General features: G+C 43.2%; 1 protein-coding gene across 3 annotated transcripts in view; it reads left to right on the forward strand.

Annotated features, from left to right (window-relative positions):
- Positions 1-26712, forward strand: part of SPRED2 (sprouty related EVH1 domain containing 2) — a 115000-nt gene that overhangs the window by 43432 nt on the left and 44856 nt on the right. Inside the window, exon 1 of one of the 3 annotated variants that reach the window (XM_036085917.2) lies at positions 20940-21078. The exons of the other annotated variants lie outside the window; for them this stretch is intronic. Within the exon in view, the coding sequence (XP_035941810.1) occupies positions 21062-21078 (17 nt within the window). The 5' untranslated portion in view covers positions 20940-21061. Of the gene's footprint in view, positions 1-20939; positions 21079-26712 lie in introns of those variants that run through there. 3 annotated transcript variants of the gene reach the window in all.

Genomic DNA, 26712 nt, shown 5'->3' on the forward strand with positions numbered 1-26712 from the left:
AGAGCCCTAGGAGATAAAGTGATTGCCGCAGAGGGCCCGATGAGAGGGAATTTTAAGCACCCTACTGAATATCCACAGGGGAATAATAGCTCCAGAAATACTTCTGCCCCTTTGAAGAATTTAAAATACCCCTCATTGGGCCATAATTTGTTCTTAAAACATCTTCCAGCCTTGCCCTTTGAAAGACAAGGGGATGAGAGTATATTTGGTGCTCATGACTGTGCACAAAGAAGAAGAGAAAAGCCATGCTGAAGCTTGGGCCAAGTTCAGACCCGGTAGACAGACAAGCTTGGGTACGTGGGCGTGGGCGTTACCACTCACTGGCTCAGGAAGTCCACCTGCCTCTGGGAGACGATCTTTGGTCTCCTACCCTTCTGTGCTTACAGATCCCAGGCCAGAACGCTGGTGAGTATTTTTTTTAAATGTAAGCCGTCTTGTGTGACTCTTGCAGAGAGGCCGTGGGGACCGGGCTGCGTGGGTGGCGGCTTGTGCCGCAGCGGAACTTGGAGGGAAGCCAGCTAGCTGCCTTTTCCTGAGGCCTTCGGAGGTGGGGCAGGGATGTCCTATTTTGCACAGGGCACCGCCCCTCCCCCTTGGCGATCCAGGTGACTGGATTGGGAATTTCTGTGCCAGACCACGGCCCACTGCTCTCAGCCCACACCGTCCAACATCGTAGCCCCAGGCCACCTGGGCTGTGGTGCACTCTGAACCAGGCTAGTGTGAACTGAGATGTGCCCTAAGTGTAAAATAACACACTGGATTTTGCAGACTTACTACAAAGAAGAAGAAGAATGTAAAATAATTTCTCATTAGTAAATCATTTTGATTACTTGTGGAAACGAAAATATTTCAGCTATATCGGATTATGTCAACTCTATTACTCTATTTAGTTTTGCCTGTTTATTTTTTAATGTGACTACTAGAAAAATGGTAATTGCACAGGGGGCTCACATTACATTTCCACAGGACCGTGCTGCTGCTAGTCTATGTGGTGAGATCAGCTGCTAGTTGTGGCTTTGAAGGCAGTGCATTCTCAGAGGCTGGAGGGGAGGGGAGGCCCCTCTCCTTGGTGGCCTGGCTGAGGGGAGACCCAGCCCTAACCGTAGACAGTCTGTGGCAGTGGGTGGGACAGCCTCCTTCTAAGCAAAGAGTTAATAACTTCATAAACAGCAGCAGGAATTTTAAAAAATCCTTTCCAAAGCACCCCTCCTGGCTTCATTTTTTTTCTCTTAGCCTGCTTTGCAGACTAGCCTCCTTCCTGGAAGCTTCCTCTCCTCGCTGCCCCCCCAAATTCAGAACTCCTCCTGTCAGCATGGGACCTGCAGGGATGGTGTTGTCCATAGGATCTTACAGTTTTGTTTTGTGCTCTTGTTTAGATTCTTCTCTGTCCCCAGGTCGGGCTCCAGTAGCTGTCACCGCAGGAACGACCCAGTTAGGCTGGAGAAGCCGCTATTTCAGACTGGTCCACCTTTGGAGTGGTGGGCGTGAAGCTTAGGAAAGTCCTGCTCTACAAGGATCGCAGTACAGAACCACAGGCAACCTCCTAATGTCGGGGTGGCATTTCAGGAAGAGGGGAGTGGGGAATCCCACTGGTATTTGAAAGCCTGAAATAATTCCCTCTTGCAGGGAGGAGTTTCACATTGACTTCAGAAGGCCAGGAACCTGTTGGATTGTACAGTTATCATTTACCAAAGGCTCTTACATGGTGAAATTTCTCTGCTTGGGCACCTGTGCCCAGGGAGGGGGTTTCTGTCCTCAGCTGTCCCAGCAGCCCTGCACCAAGGGGCTCCATAGTGTTGACGAATTTTGTCCACACTTCTGTCCATCGAATACTGAACTTTTGCTGGAATAGTCAACACGAGAACCAGCATTTCTTAAGTGCCTGTTCTGTGCAATGTCTTTCTTACATGTACAGTTAATTGGCATCACAGACTCTAGTATACCCCAAAGTAGGAACCATTGTTTCCCCTTTTGCAGATGGAGAAACTGAGTTTAGAAAGATGAGATAAGTTCCCTGAGATCTCATGGCTAGAAATCAATGGGGCAGGGAGTACAACTTGGGTTATGGGACTCCAGAGCTGAGGGCATAACCATAGGGTGGCACTCTGCGGTGCCCAGATGAGCCCATGAATGCGTTGTTCCATTCTGTGCATGCATTTGTTTATCAACATGTCTGCTGGTGCAGGCTGGGACATGACACCAGGGAGGGTTTGATTCTGGGTTGTTGCGAAAGCGGGGCTCAAAGTTGAGGAGTACTGTGAGTGTCTCAGAGCTTTGCTAGGAGGACACCCTCTCACATGGCTTTTATTTTTTTATTTTTTTACTTTTTTAAATTTTATTTTATTATGTTAATCACCATACATTACATCAATAGTTTTTCATGTAGTGTTCCATGATTCATTGTTTGCATATCACACCTAGTGCTCCATTCAATACGTGCCCTCCTTAATACCCATCACCAGGCTAACCCATCCCCCCACCCCCCTCCCCTCTAGAACCCTCAGTTTGTTTCTCAGAGTCCATAGTCTCTCATGGTTCATCTCCCCCTCCGATTTCCCCCTTTCATTTTTCCCTTCCTGCTATCTTTTTTTTTTTTTTTAACATATAATGTATTATTTGTTTCAGAGGTACAGGTCTGTGATTCATAAGTCTTACACGATTCACAGTGCTCACCATAGCACATACCCTCCCCAATGTCTATCCCCCAGCCACCCCATCCCTCCCACTCCTCACCACTCCAGCAACCCTCAGTTTGTTTCCTGAGATTAAGAATTCCTCATATCAGTGAGATCATATGATATTTGTCTTTCTCTGATTGACTTATTTTGCTTAGCATAATACCCTCTAGTTCCATCCATGTTGTTGCAAATGGCAAGATTTTGGGGGTTTTTTGATGGCTGCATAATATTCCATTGTATATGTAGACCACATCTTCTTTATCTATTCATCCGTTGATGGACATCTTGGCTCTTTCCATAGTTTGACTATTGCGGATATTGCTGTTATAAACATTGGGGTGCATGTACCCCTTCGATCACTACATTTGTGTCTTTGGGGTAAATACCCAATAGTGCGATTGCTGGGTCGTATGATAGCTCTATTTTCAACTTTTTGAGGAACCTCCATACTGTTTTCCAGAGTGGCTGCACCAGCTTGCATTCCCACCAACAGTGTAGGAGGGCTCCCCTTTCTCCGCATCCCCGCTAACATCTGTCGTTTGCTGACTTATTAATTTTAGCCATTCTGACTGGTGTGAAGTGATATCTCATTGAGGTTTTGATTGGATTTCCCTGATGTCGAGCAATGCTGAGCACTTTATGTGTCTGCTGGTCATTTGGATGTCTTCTTTGGAAAAATGTCTGTTCATGTCTTCTGCCCATTTCTTGATTGGATTCTTCTCTGGGTGTTGAGTTTGATAAGTTCTTTATAGATTTTGGATACTAGCCCTTTATCTGATATGTCATTTGCAAATATCTTCTCCCATTCTGTCGGTTGTCTTTTTGTTTTGTTAACTGTTTCCATTGCTGTGCAAACTTTTTATTTTGATGAAGTCCCAATAGTTCCTTTTTGCCCTTGCTTCCCTTGCCTTTGGCGATGTTTCTAGGAAGAAGTTGCTGCGGCTGAGGTCGAATAGGTTACTGCCTGTGTTCTCCTCTAGGATTTTTGATGGATTCCTGTCTCACATTTAGGTCTTTCATCCATTTTGAGTCTATTTTTGTGTGTGTGGTGTAAGGAAATGGTCCAGTTTCATTCTTCTGCATGTGGCTGTCCAATTTTCCCAACACCATTTGTTGAAAAGACTGTCTTTTTTCCATTGGACATTCTTTCCGGCTTTGTCGAAGAGTAGTTGACCATAGCGTTGAGGGTCCATTTCTGGGCTCTCTATTCTGTTCCATTGATCTATGTGGCTGTTTTTGTGCCAGTACCATGCTGTCTTGATGATGACAGCTTTGTAACAGAGCTTGAAGTCCGGAATTGTGATGCCACCAGCTTTGCTTTTCTTTTTCAACATTGCTCTGGGTATTCGGGGTCTTTTCTGGTTCCATACAAATTTTAGGATTATTTGTTCCATTTCTTTGAAAAAAGTGGATGGTGTTTTGATAGGGATTGCATTAAATGTGTAGATTGCTCTAGGTAGCATTGACATCTTCACAATATTTGTTCTTCCAACCCATGAGCGTGGAACATTTTTCCATTTCTTTGTGTCTTCCTCAATTTCTTTCATGAGTATTTTATAGTTTTCTGAGTACAGATTCTTTGCCTCTTTGGTTAGATTTTTTCCTAGGTAGCTTATGGTTTTGGGTGCAGTTGTAAATGGGATCAACTCCTTAGTTTCTCTTTCTTCTGTCTTCTTGTTGGTGTATAGAAATGCAACTGATTTCTGTGCATTGATTTTATATCCTGCCACTTGACTGAATTCCTGTATGAGTTCTAGCAGTTTTGGGGTGGAGTCTTCTGGGTTTTCCACATAAAGTATCATATCATCCGCAAAGAGTGAGAATTTGACTTCTTCCTTGCTGATTCGGATGCCTTTTATTTCTTTTTGTTGTCTGATTGCTGTGGCTAGGACTTCTAACACTATGTTGAATAGCAGTGGTGATAGTGGACATCCCTGCCGTGTTCCTGACCTTAGGGGGAAAGCTCTCAGTTTTTCCCCATTGAGAATGATATTCGCTGTAGGTTTTTCATAGATGGCTTTTATGATATTGAGGTATGTACCCTCTATCCCTACACTCTGAAGAGTTTTAATCAAGAAAGGATGCTGTACTTTGTCAAATGCTTTTTCTGCATCCATTGAGAGGAGCATATGGTTCTTGTTCTTTCTTTTATTAATCACATGGCTTTTAAAATGCTATGTGCTGGGGTGCCTGGGTGGCTCCCGTTGGTTGGGCATCTGCCTTTGGCTTGGGTCATGGTCCTGGGATCGAGCCCCACGTCTAACTCTGCTCATCGGGGAATCTCCTGCTCCCTCTGCCCCTTCCCCCACTTATGCTCGCTCTGTCTCTGTCTCTCTTTCTCTCAAATAAATAAAATCTTAAAAAAAAAAAAAAATGCTATGTGCTGCAGAACCTTCTCCCCACATGGCTGTTGCCTCCAGTGGAGGGGCCCAGGCTGTCTCGAAAGCTGTTCCATTGGCCTCCCCAAGGTGTCTTACAGCTTTATGTTATTTGCAGAAAGGGCAACTCCATGGCTGGCTGGCTAATTTGGTGAGGTTTGGAAATAAGCAAGGGGTTAAGAACTGTATGTTCTGGAATCAGGCTGTTCTCTTCATCCTACCTCTCAATGGCTTTAGGGGTTGGGCTCTTTGCTCTCTGGGTGGCAGTCTCCTCAATTGTAAAATGGGGATACTCAGTACCTGTCTCAGATAACTGCTGTGCAAATTAAAAAGGGCACACAAAGGCATAGTTACTTGGCACATCAGGTAAATGTCAGTTAACATTTCACTATGATATGTTCATTAATGCCATTTAATGCTGCATGATGGATTAGAGTCCTATACAGAATGTACCAGAAAATATGATCCCGTGGCCTGAGTTTTTTGTTGTTCTAAGGCAAAGACATCAGAATTTATACCTTTGTATCTGAATATGTACCTTTGTACTTGACTGTTGTATCTTTCAAAGCTATGACCTCACCTCAGGAAGCAATATGCATATCTTGATCTCCCAACGATTTGCTTGAAACATTTTCAGAAGCCTTTCCTTTTTGGAACTCCCAGATGAAAAAAAGATGATTATATTAAGTATTTAAATTGTGAAAGTAGGGGCGCCTGGGTGGCTCAGTCAGTTAAGCATCTGCCTTCAGCTCTGGTCATGGCCCTGGAGTCCTGAGATCGGATCGAGCCCGGCATTGGCGTCGGGCTCCCTGCTCAGCGGGGAGTCTCCTTCTCCCTTTCTCTCTCTCTCTCTCTCTCTGCCCCTCCCCCACTTGTGCACGTGTGCACTCTCTCTCTCAAATAAAATCTCTTAAAAAAATTAAATTGTGAAAATAGATTTTAAGTGTGGAAATGGCCTTGAGTTCATTAGAGCTAAGTTTGGTTAATAAGTCGAGAATAAGCTTTGGTGACAGATCTGCTATGGGTTAAAAAATCGTGTTTTAACTAAAAAGTAAGGGTTAGGTTTGTTTTGTTTTACATTTTGGTGGTTGGCTTATTTATTATAAGACTAGCCTTGAAGGCAGCCCCGGAAGAAGGGTTGCAGGCAGCTCTGGACTTGGGGCAGCGTCTTTGGGACATGAGCAGAGGCTGCAGAGCAAAGCCGTAGAGGCACCTAGTGTAGTAAGTAACACCTGCCGCTGAGTTGGCGTTTGGGGCTTGTGTAGCTGGTGATGGGGCCAGGAGCAGAGGGTTCCCTGCATCCAAGGAGTAGAGGCCAAAACCTGGCTTTGGGTGTTGACTTGCCTTCCACGTCTGTTTACCCTTTGTGATACACAGAATTCAAATCCGAAAGCGTCAGCATGTGTCAAGGGAAGGCCCTCAGGTTGGTGTCCTCCACCAAGACTTTAAAGCTGGGCATGGGAGAATCCTTCCTCTTTCTTCTGTATTGCCATGGACAGCTGAGTGGCTAGAAAGCACCACTGAGCTGGCACTCACTGGGGGTGGAGGAAAATGCATATCCCCATGGAAAATGATGGAAGAAAGTTCAAGAGTTTTGTATCTTGAGGCTCATGATGACTAATAGGTTCATCCAGAAGGGCTGGGCCCCCAAACAACCTTTAGATTATTTCCTACAGGTGGAAATAAGAGGTGCCATGTTCAGTCTATCCTAAAGTTTATCTTGGCTGCGGAAAGAGCATAGGGCTTTAGAATTTGGCTGGTCGAACTCCAGTGCTGCTCTCTATTGCTGGGTTGCCCTGGTGTCGTAACTAGAATTGCCTAGGCTTCATTTCCCTCATCTGGGAAATTGGAACCCAATTCCACTTCAGGGTTGTTGTGAGAAAGGGTCATAAGAGTTGCATATGTGAAGAGCCCCAGCAGATGCAGACCTTCCACCTCTCCCAGGGCCTGGGGAATGACACCAGAATTAACCCCATTGCCATGCAGAAGCCCACAGTCGTACATCAGAATATGCCACCTGCTGCAGGGAAATGTCCCAGTCCTTTGTGAGGTGAGGCTTGTTCTCCTGAAAGGAGAATTGCCAGTTCCTCGCTGCTTTGAATAAGGCCATCTGTTCAGTACTCAGCAGCTCTAACAGATTAAGCGGCCCAAGACCCTTCTGCCTCTTAAAACAAAAGCTTTTCTGTAGCTAACAGAGGCTAGCCTCAGCAAGATGCACACTGGCACTTAATGCTCAGGTGAATACAAGGAAACACCTAATGGAATGCTCAATATGAACTTGATATTGATTATAGGTCATTTCTTGTTTGGATTTAAAGGAGGCCCACCTTCAGGTTTTCAGCTCTTTGCCAAGTCCCTACTTTTTCCTATAGTCCTAGTGTTATCCTTGATTGCACTGATCATTCAGGGAAGCTTGGCCTGGATCCCTGACTTGAGGTCCCCGGCGAGACCAAGCACTAGGTCAGCCGGGTCACAGGCAGGCTCCAGCAGTGAGTGTGTGGCGGCCGCTGACCTCTCACACTTAACCCCTGACTTTCCTTGAACCATCCCGTTAGGCTCTCGGAGCTCTGATTCTCAATTTTTGCTGCCCATTAGAATTACCTGGGGAACTCTGAAAAATCTAGAAATACAGGCTGTGTCCCAAACAATTAAATTAGGTACCACTGTTTTAAAGAGGGAGGGGAGAGCAAAACTCCCAGGTGATTCCAGTGTGCAGCCAAGTTTGAGAAGCAGCGCTTTAGGTGATGTGATGAAAAGTCTTCTGGTACAGTTCCCTCCTGAGTTGACTTGCTTTGGCGAGGTCATTAGCTCTATCCTCTACAAATCATCTGGGGCCAGCGTGTCACTAGCTCTAGGGTTTGAACTGCCTGTTGCAGTCAGTAGTGAGGGAGGTCTCCGTGGCATATAGCTGTGATGATAACCTATTTTCTTATGAAACGTCTTACACAAAGGTAAAGAGAATAGTGTAGGGGATCCCATGTACTCCTCACCCAGCAGTCATTCTTGTTTCCTTTGCCTCACCACACACACTTTTTGGGGAGGTAGGGGGTGGGCTGGAGTATTTTAAAGCAAATTCCAGACATCATTTCACCCATAAATACTTCAGTATGCATCTCTAAGAGATAATGACTTAAAAAAAAAAAAAATAACCACAGTACCGTTATCACACCTAAGAAAATGAACAGTAATTCTTTGATCTCATGTAATAGCAAATCCGTGTTCACTTTTCTCCCAATTTGTCACAAAAATGCACTTACACATTTGGTTCGTTCCAATTAGGGTCCAAATAAGTATAATTCATTTTTAATAGTTTGACTTGCACCCCGGGGTAATTAAACCGTCATTGTGTGCACACACAGGTAATGACGCATCTGCAGGTCTGATAAAAGCTGTAAATGGCGTTCGGCTCATCTGATGTTTACGAGATGGCCTCTCTTTGCTCCTTACCTTCCATAGCCCTTCTGGTGAGCCTTGACCTGTCGTGGAGGCCCCCGTCACAACCACTTCTGTGCTGCTCTGCTTCTGCCTGAAGGCATAGTCCCTTTGGTGAACTTAGAATAGAACCTCAGGTTGCTTGTAGAAAGAGAGTATGAGTCAACTCTGTGGACAGTTTCGAATTTCCTGCTCCTTTGCTGAAGGCAGTGGCTGGGAAGGGCTGGAACTGCCTCTTGGGCTCCTCTCTGGGCTCTGCTGAGGGGTCCTGCCGGGCTGGTTCTCTTGGGATTCGCCTGGGACTTGTGCTCTGATGCAGGGACCAGCCAGCAGCTCAGCCCTGCTTCCTTAGGGTGCAGATGGTTCTGTGAGGCTTCGCCTCCAGCTGGACCTCTGGGTTCAGGTCCAGATGATGACCAGGGGAGGAGAGGGTTACTTTCTGCCCTCCGAGGGCAGAAAGAAAGCTACCTCACCAGTCGCCCAGTCGGCACAGTGTCTGTCTTCTAAGAGCTAGAATGCTATTAGGATTTCTTAAAGGGACAGATGACTGGATGGCCCCTGGGATGAGTGGGTGGCAAGTCTTTAGGGGGAGTGAGCAGGAGAAAGATAAGGATGGAGAATGGGCAACCTAAATAATTGAACTCTGGCTCCTTGCACAAATATCTGCTTGTGTGCCTACTCCATATGCATCATATCAAATCAGAATCTCATATTTCTGTAACCGTTTTTTTCCTTTAGAAGGGCTTTGTCTTGACTTCAGATGGATTGGCAGTTGCAAGGTTTTTATTCCTTCTTTCTCTGTACCATGGCCAGGTTAGTTACAGAGCAGTAAACAAGCATCTTAATATATAAAGGCAACACTGATCTCTAAAGTTGTTCGTCACAGGATTGTTTTCATTAGCAAAAGGTTCAGAAAAACCTAAATGCCCTTTAATAAGGGACTAGTTAAATCATAGCATTTCTTTATGGTGGAATATTGTACAGATGTAAAAGGGGAATAAATTAGTTCTATGTTCCCATATGGAAAGGTCCCGAGGAAATAAAAAAGCAGGGTCCAGAACATGTGAATAATATATTTGTATAAACCCTGGAAGGATACACAGAAAGCTTTTAAAAGATGGTTACTATTGGTTTGTTGGGTGGGAGAAGGACCAGGGCAGGTGGAATGTGGTGGGAGTATGCCTTTTTTTTTTTTTTTTTTTTTTTTAAGATTTTATTTATTTGAGAGAGAGATAGAAAGAATGAGAACAAGAATGGGGGGAGGGGCAGAGAGAGAGGGAGAAGCAGCCCCTCCACCCCTGCTGAGCAGGGAGCCCGATGTGGGGCTCCATTCCAGGCCCTGGGATCATGACCTGAGCCAAAGGCAGGTGCTTAACCAACTGAGCTACCCAGGTGCCCCAAGGGAGTATACCTTTTTATATTTTGATTTATGAATCATGAATATGTTACCTATGCAGAACAATTAAATTTATATCCTGCAGATAACTTGATGGCTTATCATGCCCCAGCTAATCTTAGACAAGCTTCTGACCATTCCTTATCTGTACTTAAACACCTCAAGAATCTGGTGTGTTCTGAAATGGATCAGTGAGCCTATGACCAGCCCATGGAATGTGTGCCATATCATTCCCATGATGCCCTGCTCAACAGCAGATTATAAGTATTTGCTTCTTTTCTGAAGCCCATGGGCTTTCACCCTTCCTCACCCTGAAATATAAACTGAGGGGGCGCCTGGGTGGCTCAGTCGTTAAGCGTCTGCCTTCAGCTCAGGTCATGATCCCAGGGTCCTGGGATCGAGCCCACATCGGGCTCCTTGCTCAGTGAGAAGCCTGCTTCTCCCTCTCCCACTCCCCCTGCTTGTGTTCCCTCTCTCGCTATGTCTCTCTCTGTCAAATAAATAAATAAAATCTTTAAAAAATAAAAATTAAAAAACAAAAACAAAAACTGAGCTGACGTCTAAAGTTTAACCAGAGAGGATGGGGAGAGGCTAGGGAAGGTCGGCTGCTGTGTCCTCCAGCACAGTTGGTTGCCCTCTTAGGAGGAGGAGGAGGAGGTATTGTAGGAGAAGCTGTGGGCCCCTGGGTAGGGGGATTGGGGTGGCTTCCCTTCCCATTTCTTGTCTATCTGCACAGTCTTTTGTTTTTCCCTTGGCATCCCATGTGCCATATTGTCTGTGTGTTTGTATTTATTTCCAGCTTCTACTGAGTGGTAGCAAAATCCCTTTGAGCTGAACTGGTCCCACCCTGGTAGCTAGGAATGTTCTAAAGTTAAGACTTGCTCTTCACATTTGACACATTCTTAGTATTAGTGCTCACAGGAAACAAACAAATGGAATGCATGGAACTGTTTTCTCCCTCTTGAGTGGAGAAAGAGGGGCAGAGAGAATCTTTGGGGGAGACTTGAAGCAAAGAACATGCTTGGAGTGAACTTTGTTTTAAATTATTCTGGAAGATGAAATTCAAGGACACTCAGGACTTATTCTTGGCCCTGCCACAAATGTACCTTTTATGTTCTATTCCAGTTTGTGCATCTGGGGCTTACTCTTTGGTTTTGTGTCTATAAACTAGGTGGGACCTACATCCATTGTCCATTCTCCTCACTATTCTGTTTTAGCCGTCTGGTAACTAATTTTAATAAAACTTGAAGGCCGTCCTTCTCTATGGCAACTAAGTGAAGAGACTGAGTAAGCCCTCCTTGGTCCCTTTTCTTCCTTGAATGAATACTACAGTGAGTACTATTCTAGGAGTGAGTACTGATCAGGTTGAGGTTTGATCAGGGATTTGTTTTCTCATGTACAGGTCTTTTCCTCTTTCGAATAGAGCTGTATACATGATGAAAATCGCATGTGATGATAATTACCCTTGGCAGCTCTGTAGGAGGCCAAGCAAAGGCAAGCCTTTCCCCTCTTCCTCCAGTCTTGGGAAGGATCACTGTATTTGTGATGGAGCACTAAATGAGGTAGTTGGCTAGTATTCACAGTCCATGTTGAAAGATGAGTGTGTACTGCATCTTTAAATACCAGGGTCCTGTCAAGGGTAACGACAGACCAGGAGAGGCACATGGATAGTCAGTCCCCAAATCTTGACCAACTCCAGGGTGCATGTGTTCCTTGAGAAGAAGAGCCTCTTTCTTTAAATGTATGCAGACTCGGGCTTCTGTTCTCTTGTTCAATTATGCATATATAAGCTTCCCCTATAAGGCACTCACCTTAACTATCACAGAGGGCCAGGTTCTTCTCTTGGTGAGGTACTTTGGATTCTCCCCTTTCCTCTCTGATCAAGTTTTATTATGACCACTCTTAGGGATTTCTGAGAGGGGAAGATCCTTTGAAAGGTGGCACCAAAGTCAGTGATCTGTAAGCCTATCTGATCACTTTGCACTCTCTTGACCAGCAAGCCCTAACTCAGATTCATTGGCCCATTTTTTTTAAATTTCTGATAGAACTAAAATGCTTATGGCAAAATCGGAAACAATTTTCAGAGTAATCAGTAGCTTTGGCTGCCCTTCTGGTGATTTATTTAGCCTGGCACCTGAGAATTGTAGTGCAGGTAAATATTCTGGACACTGTCATCTACTTCTCTTGTTCTGGAATCATTTCTGATTGCCTTTCAGAAACCAAAAGTTAGCAGTGTGACAGAATTGAGGGATGATTTTGGTTTTTGCTAGGTAGGTAACATAGACTTGGAGTCAAAAGTCACAAGCCCAGTTCTGGCTCCTACAGCTAAATTTGAACAAAAAACTTGGCCACTGGCCTTAGTTTCCTCATATGTCAGATGTGATTGGTCTAGAACTAGAAAGGTTTGCTTTAGGATTCTAGGCTGCTCTCCTAGTTCTTTAGTTAATATCTAAGGTCCATAGATGTGAAACCCATAAATTATTTGCCCCCCCCCCCCCCGGTGCTGAATCAAAGAACTAAAAAAAATCTTATTAAGCCTTATATACAATATCTTTTGTTTTTATCAGAAATGAATAAATAGAGGGAGCGCCTCTCTATTTGGGTTGCTCAGTCGTTAAACGTCTGCCTTCGGCTCAGGTCATGATCCCAGGGTCCTGGATATTGAGTCAGGCATCGGGCTCCCTGCTCAGCGGGAAGCCTGCTTCTCCCTCTCCCACTCCCCCTGCTTGTGTTCCCTCCTCGCTGCGTCTCTCTGTCAAATAAATAAAATCTAAAAAAAAAAAAAAAAAAGAAATGAATAAATAGAAAAATAGGGAAATGTTTCCCGGTTATTTTTGTAATGGGGTTCAGAGAGTGACAAAGAATATGTTAAATTAGTAAACATGCCCCACATCACTGTAGATGCCTCTAATGCTCTTTCTACCACCTGGATGTCATTTCAGGTGAATGTTTTCCTTTGCATTTTCTAAGTATTCTACAATGAACTTAACACATTTTGTAATGAAGAAGAATATACATTACAAAAGTTTGCTACTACCTTTTTGTCATTTCCTCCCTCCATATAATTTTTATCTCCACCCCCTATTTAAGCCAATAAAAGTTAATCTGTGTGTGTTGAATGAAATGAAAGAAACTCTGGTCTACTAAGGGTTTACCATTTGTTAGACATTGAACTACAAAAATGAAAAAAAAAAACATCTTTTCTTGAGAGTCTCAAGTCCAATAGCAAGGGGGACATGCAAGTCACAACAAAATGCTGTAATCATGGCACCGATTGCCATGAAGACAGAAGAAAATGTACTAGACTCCATTTCCTACCTCCGGTCTCTTGTCTGGGATAAAAGTCCTGTGAAATTGTAAGGCTCGATGCCTGCATATGATGCAGCCACGGCCAGTGTTGGCATTAGCTGCTATTGTTGACCAGCGTTGTTGGTAAGGAAGACAGTTCTAGCTTTGGGGTGAGAGCCACATCCTTTTAAACTGGTGTGTTAGTTTAGGCTGGCCTCTTAGATCCAGGGTCAGGACATAGCTTTGCCCCCCAATCTGTTGGTCTTGATCCACCAGCATTGCCAGCTTTCTTTCCGGTCCTCTCTCTTCTCTGTCCACTTCTTTTTTTTTTTTTTAAGATTTTATTTATTTATTTGACAGAGACAGAGATAGCGAGAACAGGAACACAAGCAGGGGGAGTGGGAGAAGGAGAAGCAGGCTTCCCCTCGAGGAGGGAGCCTGATATGGGACTCGATCCCAGGACCCTGGGATCATGACCTGAGCAGAAGGCAGACGCCTAACGACTGAGCCACCCAGGCGCCCTGTCCACTTCTATTAGTAGGCGGTTTTCTCATGTAGCTCTTACCAATCCATGCCTTGTAGAATTCTTGGAGGTTCAGGGGCGCCTGGGTGGCTCAGTCGTTAAGCGTCTGCCTTCGGCTCAGGTCATGATCCCAGGGTCCTGGGTGGAGCCCCGCATCGGGCTTTCTGCTCAGCGGGGAGCCTGCTTCTCCCTCTGCCACTCCCCCTGCTTGTGCTCTCTCTCTCTCTCTCTCTCTCAAGATAAATAAATTCTTAAAAAAAAAAAAAAAAAAAAAAATTCTGGAGGTTCAAAGCCTGGACTAGTTTAAGCTCTACATTTTCCAGACAAGGAACTTGAGGCACCAAGAAAAGTGACTCTGCCCAAAGGCACATAACTAGTGGTAAAGCCGAGCCCAACCTCCTGCCTCCCAACAGAATGAATTTGCAGGATGTCTAACCCCAGCAGTGTGTGCTGTGTACGTAGGTGAACAGTTGAGCATTGTGGAGAGTTCTCAGAAGAGATTTCCATTTCCACAACTGAGTATCTGTATAGCCATCTGACAGAAGTGGCGTCCACGAGAAAGGTTTGCTTAGCTAGGAAGCTACCATTATCTTGGATAAGTTTTTTATGACCAACATTATGGTAAGTGGTAGATTTAAGACTTCCTAGAATTACACAGCCTTTGAGCAGCTTCAGGTCTCATTCTGTCATAAAGTTAGGGAAACAACAGAGTGGGCTGGCTGGGCTGATGGCAGATTTGGGTCCGGCACACACAGTCTGTGTAAGGATCCTCATGGTGCGAGTGTGTCCTGAAGAGTGAGCTCTCCAACCTTAAGCAGATTGCAAACACAGACCTCACTGTTCAGCGTGGCAGATGTTAAATACACTCACCGGTCACCCATTGGGCACTCCCTATATTCCCTTTCGAGGTCTTGAGGCATCCTCATCCCTTGAACTTAAAATTCCATGCCCAGATGTAGGTTTGGTTTGTCTCTGCAGCCCGTGTCTCCGAGGCCTGGCTCTCTTGCCCTGTTTGCTGTCCAGGCTTAAAGGGTTAACATGGTCTTCTAATGGACACCTGGCCTCCAACGTGGCCATATCTGCAGAACCCTGAATGCTCTTACCATTTCTCTGCTAATCAAACCCTTAGCTCCTTTCCTAATTTCCCAGAGTGACTTTCCTGTTTCTGATATAGTTTGGATTCCTTCTTCCACTTTTATCAGTTCTGCCCTGTTTGTGTAACATCTTATGCTGGAGAAATTCAGACACTCTAGACTAAATTGACCTAGTAGTTCAGCCCCTTGTTTTTACTCCACACAGGCCAGGCACAAAATTTGTGGGTATATTGATATAACTATATGGAATGCCCCACACTAAGTGGGCACTGGGTGAATGTCAGTTCCCTTAACCTTTCCTTAAGGAAATCTTGCCAAATCCACAAGCTTAGCCCTGAGAGGCCCTCACATCATAGCGTTTCTCATTTAAAAAAAAAAAAAAATCTGGGGTGCCTGGGTAGCTCAGTCGGTTAAGCATCTGACTCTTGATTCTAGCTCAGGTATTGATCTCAGGGTCATCAGTGGCGGGCTCTGTGCTCAGCGGGGAGTCTGCTTAAGATTCTCTCTCTCTCCCTCCGCTCCCCCCACCCCTCACTCTTGCACACACGTGTGTGCACACACTCTCTCTCAAAAAAAAAAATAAATCAGCTAAGTCTAATAGCTCACATGCATGTAATCAGTGCAGGTCTTCTGGCTCTGACCAAGCTGAGCATCCCCAAAGTAACCATGAGCCTTATTTTACCCTTGTGCCAACCAGTTACACTTTCAGGAACATGGCTGAAAACTGGGCTTGGTCTCAAGTGAGACTTGTCATGTGTACGTCTCTGAAATCCTGCTCCCAGTAGGTAACAGTAGAAATCATCTGCCTCCCCCTTCCCTTTCTTGAACAGCCCCAGCCCTTAGCATCCACGTTGGTATTTAACGTATGCAATTTTCTATTGGATCGACTTTGTAAAAATGTTGATAATTGCCAGTAAGGCATCCAGTGGCCACCAGGCTGTGTATCTAAGTACACCTCAGACTTAATCTCTATCCAAACAGCTGGCTAAGACCTTTTTTTTTTTTTTTTTAATAAAAGAGCTAACTGAAGGCGGTTAGAATGGTTTCTTTTGTTCAAATTTCCTCTCCCAGAGACCAGTCCCAGGACTCCCTTCACCTGCATTATCCATTAATGCAGTGGGTTCATTTTCCCCAAATAAACACGCTTTCCTGCCAAAGAAAACAGGCAGTGCGATTGGATGCAGGGACGTGCCTTGGGACCTGCATCTAAGGCATGTTCTTCATTTTTCTGGGTTGCCCTCAGTCTCTTTACTGGACTCTTGTCGGCAATGATGATATGGCAGCCCTCATTTCTGAAGGCCCCTCAAGTTGTATTAATCCCGCCTGCGGCTGTCCAACCCTCTTGAAAGCATCCTTCATTTCTGTTTGTTCAGTTTCCTGAATGCCTCTTCCAGATCATCTTTCACCTCTTGCTTCAAGCTCTGGGGACACATGTGGTTTCGACAAAATGTACAGATGTGACTTGGGGGAGGGGAAGCATGGCTGTGGGCTCACACACATCAGCTGGGCTCTGAAATAGGGAGGTCTTCTTCTTTGAGTGGGCCAGTCAGGAAGGAATGGAGGTGGAAGGGCCAACAGGCAGCCTCAGGCCCTCTGGATAGCCCCGCCAGCCATGAGACAGAGCACTGTGGTATGTGTTTTGCATTGTAAGGAACGCATGAGCTCCAGCTTTCATGGACCAAATCACCATAAATAACGCCTGTGTGTCTGGTTTCTAAATTGAGACATTAAACAGAATAAAGGACCAACGACCAAAACTTCTATAGGGGAAAGACCCAATTCTTTATCCGCTAAATTGTTGATCACCAGGGCTTGGCAAACTTTTTCTTTAAAGGTGTGGTTGGTAAATATTTTCAGTTTTGGGGGCCATAGGGTTTCTGTCACAACTGCTCAGCTCTGCCTTTGTGGCTGTAAAGCAGCCCCGGATGATACAGAAACAGACCAGTGTTTAGTGGCGGGCCCTAATTTGCCCACCCCTGCCCGTCAAATTTATAAAACTTAGAAATATTCTAATCATCGTTGTTTGCAGAAATTAATGAGTGCTGTCTATGTGGCCAGGCCCTGAACTAAGTACTTGTTGTGAGTTATCACATTTATCCCATTCAGAACAATTCTGTGAGGTTATTAATAATATTATACCCATTTTACCAATAAAGGAGCAGAGGCTTTGAGAATAAGGGCCAGACTGGATTTTGAACCAAGACAGCTTGACTCCAATTTCCTGCTCTTTTACCACTACACAGTACAGCCTGTAGATTACATCATCAATATCCACATTTATCTTTAGATCTTGACATTAGCCAGTATTTGGACTTCAGCCTTTCCCCATGCCCCCTAAAAAACCCAAAACATGCAAACAGATTATGGCTAAAAACTCTTGTACAAATTAATATGTGGCAAAAATTTAAAATGAGTCCATTAGCAAGTTATAATAAATGAAAGCCATGTTCTGCTATGCTTCCCAGCTAGTTTCGCTTCTTAAATACCGAAGGATCATGGGAGCTGAGTATATAAAGGCCTGGGGCTCTCAGGCCAAAGGCATCCAGGCTGGTTTCCAGGTTCCAAGACCTAGTGCTCTGAAAATGTGGAGGTAGAGCTGGGCCTGGAGCAAGCTACTGCTCCTTGGGATGGCCTCACCCAGGGCTATTCGCCTCTTAACACCAACACTGACATGAGCTGTTAACCCACTGTACACATACGTGCAGGCTCCTCAGTTGCCCCTGATGGTGTGCCAATCTCGTGTGGTCAAGGGAGACTGGATAGTGCATACTACAAGTTGTTTGCTGCCCGGTGATGGTCATTTGCATGCGAGTCTACCAAATAGAAATGTTCATTAAAGATGGCAGAAATCAAGTTTGGACGCCTCTTGTTGTTACAATAAGTAGTGTGTTCTGAAGAAAGCTAAGGAGAGTAAAATGATCAGGGGGAAAAAAAATCTATATCCCATCATCTACAGCAATGTTTCCCAAAGTGCTTTCTTTTGCTTGTAGGGATGGTAATGGGGGAGGGGGTTCCTGTGGTCAGATAAACTTATGAAATGCAAGACTAAACAAACAGTATTCTCGAGGCTATAGTTTGTAGGTTTCCCAAAATGTTTGTTTGGTTATTTTGTTTTGTTTTTGGATCCTCTTATAAAATTGTTTACAAGGAACACCCTTAATCTTAACCCAGAGGCCTTTCCTAATGTTGACGTTTTGGTAAATTTCCTTTATGGTCCAAGATTTTTTTTTTTTTTTTTTAATGGGTGAGGTGGCAGCAGCAACAACTATGGTGGTCACTAAATCTGAAACAAATCTTTTTTAAAAAAACAAAAGGTGGTCACTAAATCTGAAACAAATCTTTTTTAAAAAAACAAAAAGCGTTATGTATTTTCTTTCTTTTGTGTGTTTAACTTTATTTTGAAGTATTTCATCGTCATAGATAAGTTGTAAGAATAGTACGAAGGACTGTTTTTTAATTTGTTACCTCTACTAGATGGGCAAAGTCTTTTTGTTTTATTTAAGATTGTATTTATTTATTTATTTATTTATTTATTAGAGAGTGTGCCCGCCCTTGCACACATGTGTGTGGGTGGGGAGGGTAGAGGGAGAGGGAGAGAATCTTGAGCAGACTGTGCTGAGCGTGGAGTCCAACATGGGGCTCGATCTCACAACCCTGAGATCATGACCTGAGTCGAAACCAGGAGTCGGATGCTTAACTGACTGAGCCACCCAGGTGCCTCTGAAGGACTCTTCTATATCCAGTTCCCTATTTGTTAACATTTTACCATAATTGCCGTGTTCTCATTCTGTGTGTGTGTGTGTGTGTGTGTGTGTATGCGTGCACATGTATACACGTTACTACTGCCATTACTTTTATATATTTTTTGAAGATTTTATTTATTTATTTGACAGAGGAGAGAGCACAAGCAGGGGGAGTGGGAGAGGGAGAAGCAGGCTTCCTGCTGAGCAGGGAGCCCCATGTGGGGCTCGATCCCAGGGCCTTGGGATCATGACCTGAGCCAAAGGCAGATGCTTAACCAGCTGAGCCACCCAGGCACTCCGACTTTTATATTTTTTAGTTAAATTTGAGTTATACATTCTTTTCTTTTTTAAAGAGCTCCACTGAGCTGTAGTTAAGGAAAGGTTTTATTTTTTTATTTTTTTAAAGATTTTATTTATTTGACAGAGAGAGACACAGCGAGAGAGGGAACACAAGCAGGGGTAGTGGGAGAGGGAGAAGCAGGCTTCCCGCGGAGCAGGGAGCCTGATATGGGGCTCGATCCCAGGACCCCGGGATCATGACCTGAGCCGAAGGCAGACGCTTAATGACTGAGCCACCCAGGCGCCCCGAGTTATACATTCTTTAATGAACTCTACACTTACTTCTTGAAGATAGTTGCAGAAACTCAAGTTAGGCCAGAAGTTTATGAATTCTCATTTCTCCCTGTTGCATTCAGGCAAATCATGCTTTGCAAGTGTGTGAAAGGTTTTCATTAAGTTGGAAGTGGGTATTTTGATAAGCCTATAGTTTGCAGTCTTTATGAGGAAAGAATTTGTCAGAACCAAGGAAGGCTTCAGCTCAGGCCCACACACAGTCCTGACCAGTTTGGATTTGTGAGGTTGTCACTTGACGTTGTGTGGGGACCATCACAACCATTTGCTGCATGTTTTCCGTCCACTTGGGCAGTGTCCTTTGAGGATTGGCCTTGACTGTTAGCTGAGGTGGGAGCCTTGACCTGACACACTCTCCTGTCCTTTAGTTTCAGAAAAAAAGGGAGCAGTCCAGAGGTCCTAGGTTTTCATAGGACATCTGTATTTTAAGTGTCCTGTAGTGACTTGTCATACTTTCAGAACATATCAACAAGGACGATTTTTTTCAACAACTAACTTCAGTAGTGGTTTTGTTTAACGTACACTGGAGCTTCCATATCTGGGTTTTTTTCCAGGCATGAAATCAGAGCTCTCTTCCTCCCTCAGATGGTTTAAGTAACCCAATTTGAGCATAAAGTAAGTTGAGCAAACACTGCTACCTTACAAAGAGATGTGTTGGTGTAAGGGGACTATGGATGTGACTTACATAACCTCTCATGGAGTGTTTCCAAAACCATATAAGGAAGCTGGAAATAGTAACCTCTCCCTTGTAATGTCAACATTGAGCTCATGAATGAGGCTGGGGCTTGCGTCCTCAAAGGAAACATGAGGAACAACCACCAGATAGTCTTGGGAGGAGAGAGCACCAGGCATTTGTTCATCGGGTGGATGCAGCCCTCACAGTGGCCTTTGGACACGTGTGTCATACCTTCAAGCTGGAAGCTCCCACACCCATGGTGACAAGGTTGCACTGTGTGACTGGTGCCCATTCACACATACGATAGGTTTATATCTAACTAGAAAAGTGCCTTGTTTGGGTACTGTAGGGACTGGAAAAAAAATTTTTTTTTTAATTTTTAAAACATTTCATCATGAAAATCTTTAGGTACTCAAAAGAAGAGAGACTAATATAGCCAATCCCCATATTACTTAACACACAGATGCAGCAGTGATCAAGATTTTACATTTCCTTACCCCTCCCCGACTTTGGTAAAATATTCATAACAAATCCCAGCTATCACATCATCTCATCCCGGCATACTTTCTCTAAGAAGTAGACATTTTCTAAATACAATGCCACTCTCCCACTTGACAGAATTAACCAGGACCCAAATTTTGATGTGTAGTTTTTACAGAGCTCCTGCAGCTAGGTTACCTTACAACATAAGAATCAACAGGGTCCGCGCCTATACTAACTCACTGGTATCTTAAAAGGGGGAGGGTCCTCGCTCTCAGCTCTGAACCAGATTATTTGGATTGGAGATGGGGGTGGGTAAGCAATTTGCGCTTGTGGTTCTACCACTGTAATCTCAGGTATTGAGCTGTGCCATTTGCTTCCTTGGCATTTCATAGTATCATCAATGATTGATAATCATAACTTACAGGAATTTTTTTTTAAACAATATTTTAATTGGAAAAAGCATCTGTCAGCTGTCAGGCTTCCAGCTTCCACTTTTGAGAAGCAGGATGTTGAATGTGAGTAATGACACAACAGGCCTATAAAATGCGGACTAACCCTCAGATGACTCATCCAGTACGATGCAGTATATTTGTCAAGGAGACTGAATCATATATGGGGGAAACCACTTTTCAAGCAGCCAGCTGGTTCTCAGGTCCGCAAGAGACAATCCATTTTTATCGGAAGCTTTATAGTAGCAATAATGCTAATACCCAGCACTTGGGCTCTACAATGTAGAGGAAATGGCATCACCCGGCAGGTACGTGCTTACTGTTTACGTGAACTTTATTTTCTCCTTGTTCTCTTCTGCCTAACCTTTCTGATAATTTAACATTTTTTAAGGGAGAAAAAAAAGGATTCTAACTGGAAGGAACTGAAGTGTGTGTGTTTGTGTATGTGCGTGTGCTCACATGCAAGGACAGATAGGTTACCACTGGTCTTTGGACAGACAGAGCTCTTGTCCACTCATCTCCCTTTCTGAAAACAAATTTCTCCTTAGATATTTAGGTAAACTCATCCCCTTTATTAAGCCCTGAGTTTAAAAGATGCTGCCTAGGAAACAGCTTTTGCAGAGGTGGTATATCTTTTGGGTGGGTAGCTTAAAACTTTAATAAATAGAAAGAGAGAAAGAAAGAAAGAAAAAAGAAAGGAAAGAAAGAAAAAAAAGAGTGAGCAGAGGTGAGTTAAAGGATATGGTCTAATAGTAACTATTGTTATTTGTTGTGTTGGATTTATTTTCAATATTGTGATTTTTCTTATCCCCCAACATACACAACTTAATGCAAGAAAGCTTTATTCCCCTACTGAGTGACTATGTCTAATTTTTGCAAATCATAATTTGCTCATACTGAATTCATGCATTAACTTTTCTAGGTGGGAGAAAGGGTAGTGGGGGTTTTGGTAACAACATTTAATTATAGCTTTCACATGATATGAAGGATTGTTCTGCATAATTGGGAAGCTGTGTCGCCTGTCTGACCTCTGTTTCTTCACTCACTAAATTTAAACAATGCCTGACTCGCGAAGGCACAGATCTTGTTTATTTGAGTATATTAAACATTCCTCTTTGTGTTGACAGTCCATTCGGTGTCTCCTCATATTTAAAAAAAATACTTTTTGTGTCCTACTTGTTAGGGACAGATGCTATAGTTGGCTTATAGTAGTACTATTTATGCTTTCCTAGTCTGTCCAGAATGGCTGGGTCGGGACCTATAGCACAACTGCCCACAGATTGGCCCAAGACTGAACATTCGTGGAACAGCTCCATGTATGGTGGTGAATCCTGTTATCACTCAGAGAGCATCAAACAGATGTAGGCTCACCGAGCTGGAAATGGAGGCGGTCTTTGTTTTCTCTTCCCCTTTCTTGTAAAGCCCGTAATAATGACTTGTTTTCCTTGAGGGATGCGTATTCTAAACCGCCCGGTAAATGTATCGCATTTACCTATTTCAATACATTCAGAAATTCAGATAAAAGGGAAAGCCAGCACAAAGAGAGTTTGTTTTGTTTTGTTCTGTAGATTCAGAGGTACGCTTTTTTTTAGAATGGCCAATTTGTTTTTGAAGACAGGGCCATCTCCAAATTTCATTAATTTTGCATTCTATAAATGAAAGCCACCTGTTATGCTGTAACATGCTAATTATGGTAGAGGACAATAATGAAGAACAGTATTTGAAATATGTGGGGGTTCTGCTAAGAATTTTCCTGCCACGTCTGAGGTGTTTATTTTTATGTGTGTGTGTGTATACATGCTTATATAGTGCATATTTAATAATAGCATTTGGTGGTATTAAAAAATACTTCAGATTGAAAGTAAAGCTTTTTATTCCTTCTCATTAGCTTTTTTTTTTTTTTTTTTTAATTGTAGAAGAAAAGCTACTTTAAAAATGTTAGCTTGGGGCACCTGGGTGGCTCAGTTGGTTACGCATCTGCCTTTGGCTCAGGTCATGATCCCGGGGTCCTGGGATGGAGCTCCTCATTGGGCTCCCTGCTCAGCGGGGAGCCTGCTTCTCCCTCTCCTCCCCGCTTATACTCTCTCACTGTCTCTTCTCTCTCTCTCCAATAAATAAGATCTTTAAAAAATAAAATAAAAAAATAAAAATGTTAGCTTGACCTAAAGCCTGAATTTGCGATCTTCTAGTAGATGGGGTTCTCTTGCTGCTTTGATGGGAGCCATCAGTTCAAGTTTCACTTTGTCAAAAATTATCAGAAAAATGATGTGACTTAAAGCTGTGAATTAAAGGCAGAATAGCTCCTTTGCTCTGGTTTCACTGAAATCTTAGGTTCCATTTTATCATACTTTTCCCCTTAAGGCCTACAGAAAATGTTACAGGCAGGTGTATAAAAACATTTCGTCTAAAGTTCTTGATGTATTGGCATTCTCAGTGAAAATGTCCTGCTCTCCCTGTGATTTGTGTGGTTGAGACTCAGGTCCTGTCCACATCATTTTAGGACAGCATAGATTTCGTTTTCAGCTTTGGTTTCATTACCCACTCAGAGCATCTTGATGACTGCAATTTGGCAATGACAATCACCCCTAGGATTGTGGCCCCCTCTCTCCGAGGCTCTCAGAGGCCCCTGTGCTGTTAAGCACCATGACCTGTTGGTCCACAGTGACCACATGGTTGTTAGAGTCCTTCTTACCCTTTTGAAGGAAAAGGAATATAGAGCCACGGCCGGTACCAAGGGCCTCGTATCATTCAACTTGGAAGTGATCAATAGGTATTGAGTGAGATGCTGCCTGTGTTCAGAGCTATGTGCTGGGTGGTGGTAAATTAAAAAATGCTTGTTATCTGGGCCCAGCTCTGTCCTTGCTTTCATTCCCTCTTCAGCAGTGGGATTCGTCATTATTTGCAGTAGATTTCTCCTGGGTTTTCTTTTATTCATAGATTTACTGGAGTCTATAATCTGGAGCCACTAATTGCTCTGTGTAGAAGCACCTTTTAGCTATTCCCTCTTGGTTCTTCCGAATCTAACACTTCTTGGATGGCTATCCAGAAAGAACTGCCCTACCAGAAAAATTCATTTGATAGTTTTGGAAGCCATGTTTTTGGAGCCAAGTAGAGTGACAACCTCAGACGAAGGACTTATTTATTTACTTTTTTTTTTTTTTTTTTTGCTTTCTTCTTGAGGAGAATGGCAGTCAGGGAAAGCATTTGAATCCTAAAAGCTTAGAGCGTCCGGGATATTTTATTGGAACAGATTAGTAAACATCAAGGACAGTTTTTCCATATCTTTGAGAGTTGAAGACCCGTCCTCCCCTCTTTAGCATCTATTAAAATTATACTTAATGACTCAAAGCTATACTGAATTCAGTAACCATTTAATAAAAACATTGTTTATTTAAAATCACCATAGATTGGGGCACCTGGCTGGCTCAGTCAGAAGAGCGTGTTGGGTGTAGAGATTACTAAAAATACATAAATAAATTTAAAAAATCACTATAGATAATCAACATTTTAAAAACCCCTTATTTGTATTTAGAGGGACCTGTTTCGTGAGTTTATAATCTTTTCTTGCTGTACAGATGGATGATCTCTGGATGAGTGGTGATAACTGTGGTCCCCAAGGGGAGTGCTGGGCCTGTCCACTGCCTCTTGTCTACTGCCCACTGTCCTACCATTACACTGTCCTCCCCACGTCTGAGGTTGTAGGGAGGACATCCTGCCTACATAGTGGATAGGATTAATAGCACTTGTAGGTAGATCTTGTATCATTATCTGGAAATAACAGGTTTCTTGTTGTAGCTCAAAAAAGCCAGAGACAAGCACAGAACCACTTCTTAGGACATAAACCCCACTCTTAAGGACACATAAATGGGGTGAATGACCACTGACTTATCAAACCAGCATGAACTTTTCTTAGTCCTGAGAGGTATAAATTTGCTGACAGCTTGTTTGCATTGACATCTGTGCGCAGATTGTCTTTAGGGTATATGTGGGACAGTTATGGAAGCCATGCCCATTCCCAGTTGGATTCTTAATCGCCAACATTTCTTTGTAATTAATGATCACCACAGAGAAAACGAATGCTTGAGAGAACCAGGCTGGCACTTCAGCCCTTCCTGAAAGCGCTTTTGGCCCACGTGACAACTCTACCTTCCTTGCCTCACACTCTGCGAGCAGCACGGGGAGTTAGCTACATCATCTTCATAGAGCTCAGTATGCAAGGAACCGCGACAAGATACTGTCTCTTTCCAGATTTCAACCCAAGAGATGACTTTCAGTTTTCAGTGTTAATTCATACAGTTGTAAAGATTTTTCACATTGGCGATGTCCAAGCTGGGTTTGGCTTTTTTTGTGGTTTTCTTTTAAACACATGTTCCTTGTACCCATCCAGTGAAAGAGACGGGTTGCCTGCCTTTGCTGTAGCCCCGTGAGGCCTGCTGTTTGACTGGGCCTCTTGAATTCCATGAAATGGAGTGCAGACAGCATGTGTCATAAAGGCTGCTTGGGAAGGGTGAAGAGCAAAATTAGTGCCCGTGGGTGGGCATGTGTTCTCATCACATCGCCAAAGAGCTGCAATGTGCAAAATCTGGCAGGAACTTGTTCCAAAGAAAAATAAAACAGCCCCTTTTTTTCCTGCTTTGAGAAATATTAAAAAACATCGCGCTAACCCTCACGTTGAAGAAATGGAACTGTTAGAAAATCCTTGCAATTGTGTGCGTGTGTTTTAATAATCTTAGAAACAGAGGTTAATAAAAAGGGACTCATCATATGAAATATTTTTTTAGGGATTCTTGTCACTTATATTGTAAACATCATAAGCCTTCTATTCGAATATAATTGGTTAAGGATGAGGGGAATTGGTTAGAGCTAACAATTAGGAGAAAGTCTATTATATTTAACTTCTGTTCTTTGATGTGATTTTGTAAGAAAAGCCATTTTTATCTCAGTAAAACCAATTACAAAGTAAATGTTTGTGTTTTTCATGTATGTGATTTGCCTTGTATCCGAAAGAACAAAGCGTAGGCCACATTTACATTTATATTTGAGGCATAAGATCTTCCTTTTATAGTTACTTTGTGAAGGTCTTGCAAATTTGTTCATTGCTCCTCATAGTGTAGAAGAGTATTTCATAGCTTAAAGGGTGCTCATGATGTATATTTTGCACAATGGACATATGCTGACCTGATAATTAGGGGCGAGTTTTGTGGGTTGTTGGTTTTGTTTTGTTTTAAAGATTTCATTTTTCAGTAATCCCTGCACCCAACATGGGGCTCGAATTTACAATCCCGACATCAAGGGTCACATGCTCTACTGACTGAGCCAGCCAGGTGCCCCTGTTTTGTTTTGTTTTTTTAAGTGGCAGTGTTTACTTCTTAAAGACTACAGAAACTTCCTTAGCCAAAGCCCCAGATTCCTGTATTTGGGGTCCTTCCTGAGTATATTTATTTCAAATGTCCTCTTTTTGTTTCTCAAATTGGTTGTCTTTTTTTTTTTTTAAATCATGGCCAAATAAATAAATAAAATAGACCATCTTAGCCATTTTTGAGTATGTGGTACATTTGTGTTCATTATACACTGTTGTACAACTGATCTCCAGAACTTTTTCACCTTACAAAACTGAAACTATAGCCATTAAACCACTCCCCATTTCTCCCTTATTCTAGACCTTCACAATCACCATTCTACTTTCTGTTTCTATGAATTTGACTATTTTAGAAAGTGGAATCATGCAGTATTGGTAATTTTGTGACTGGCTTATTTCACTTAGTATAATGTCCTCACAGTTCAACCATATTGTAGCAAATGACAAGATTTCTCTCTCTCTTTTTTTTTAATCTGAAAAATATTGTATGTATATGTACTACCTTTTCTTTATCCACTCATCCCTTGATGGACATTTAGGTTGCTTTTCCTCTTGGCTGTTGTGAGTAACACTGCAGTGAAAA

The sequence above is a fragment of the Halichoerus grypus genome, chromosome 10, assembly GCF_964656455.1.
Source record: "Halichoerus grypus chromosome 10, mHalGry1.hap1.1, whole genome shotgun sequence".
NCBI classification, from domain to species: domain Eukaryota; kingdom Metazoa; phylum Chordata; class Mammalia; order Carnivora; family Phocidae; genus Halichoerus; species Halichoerus grypus.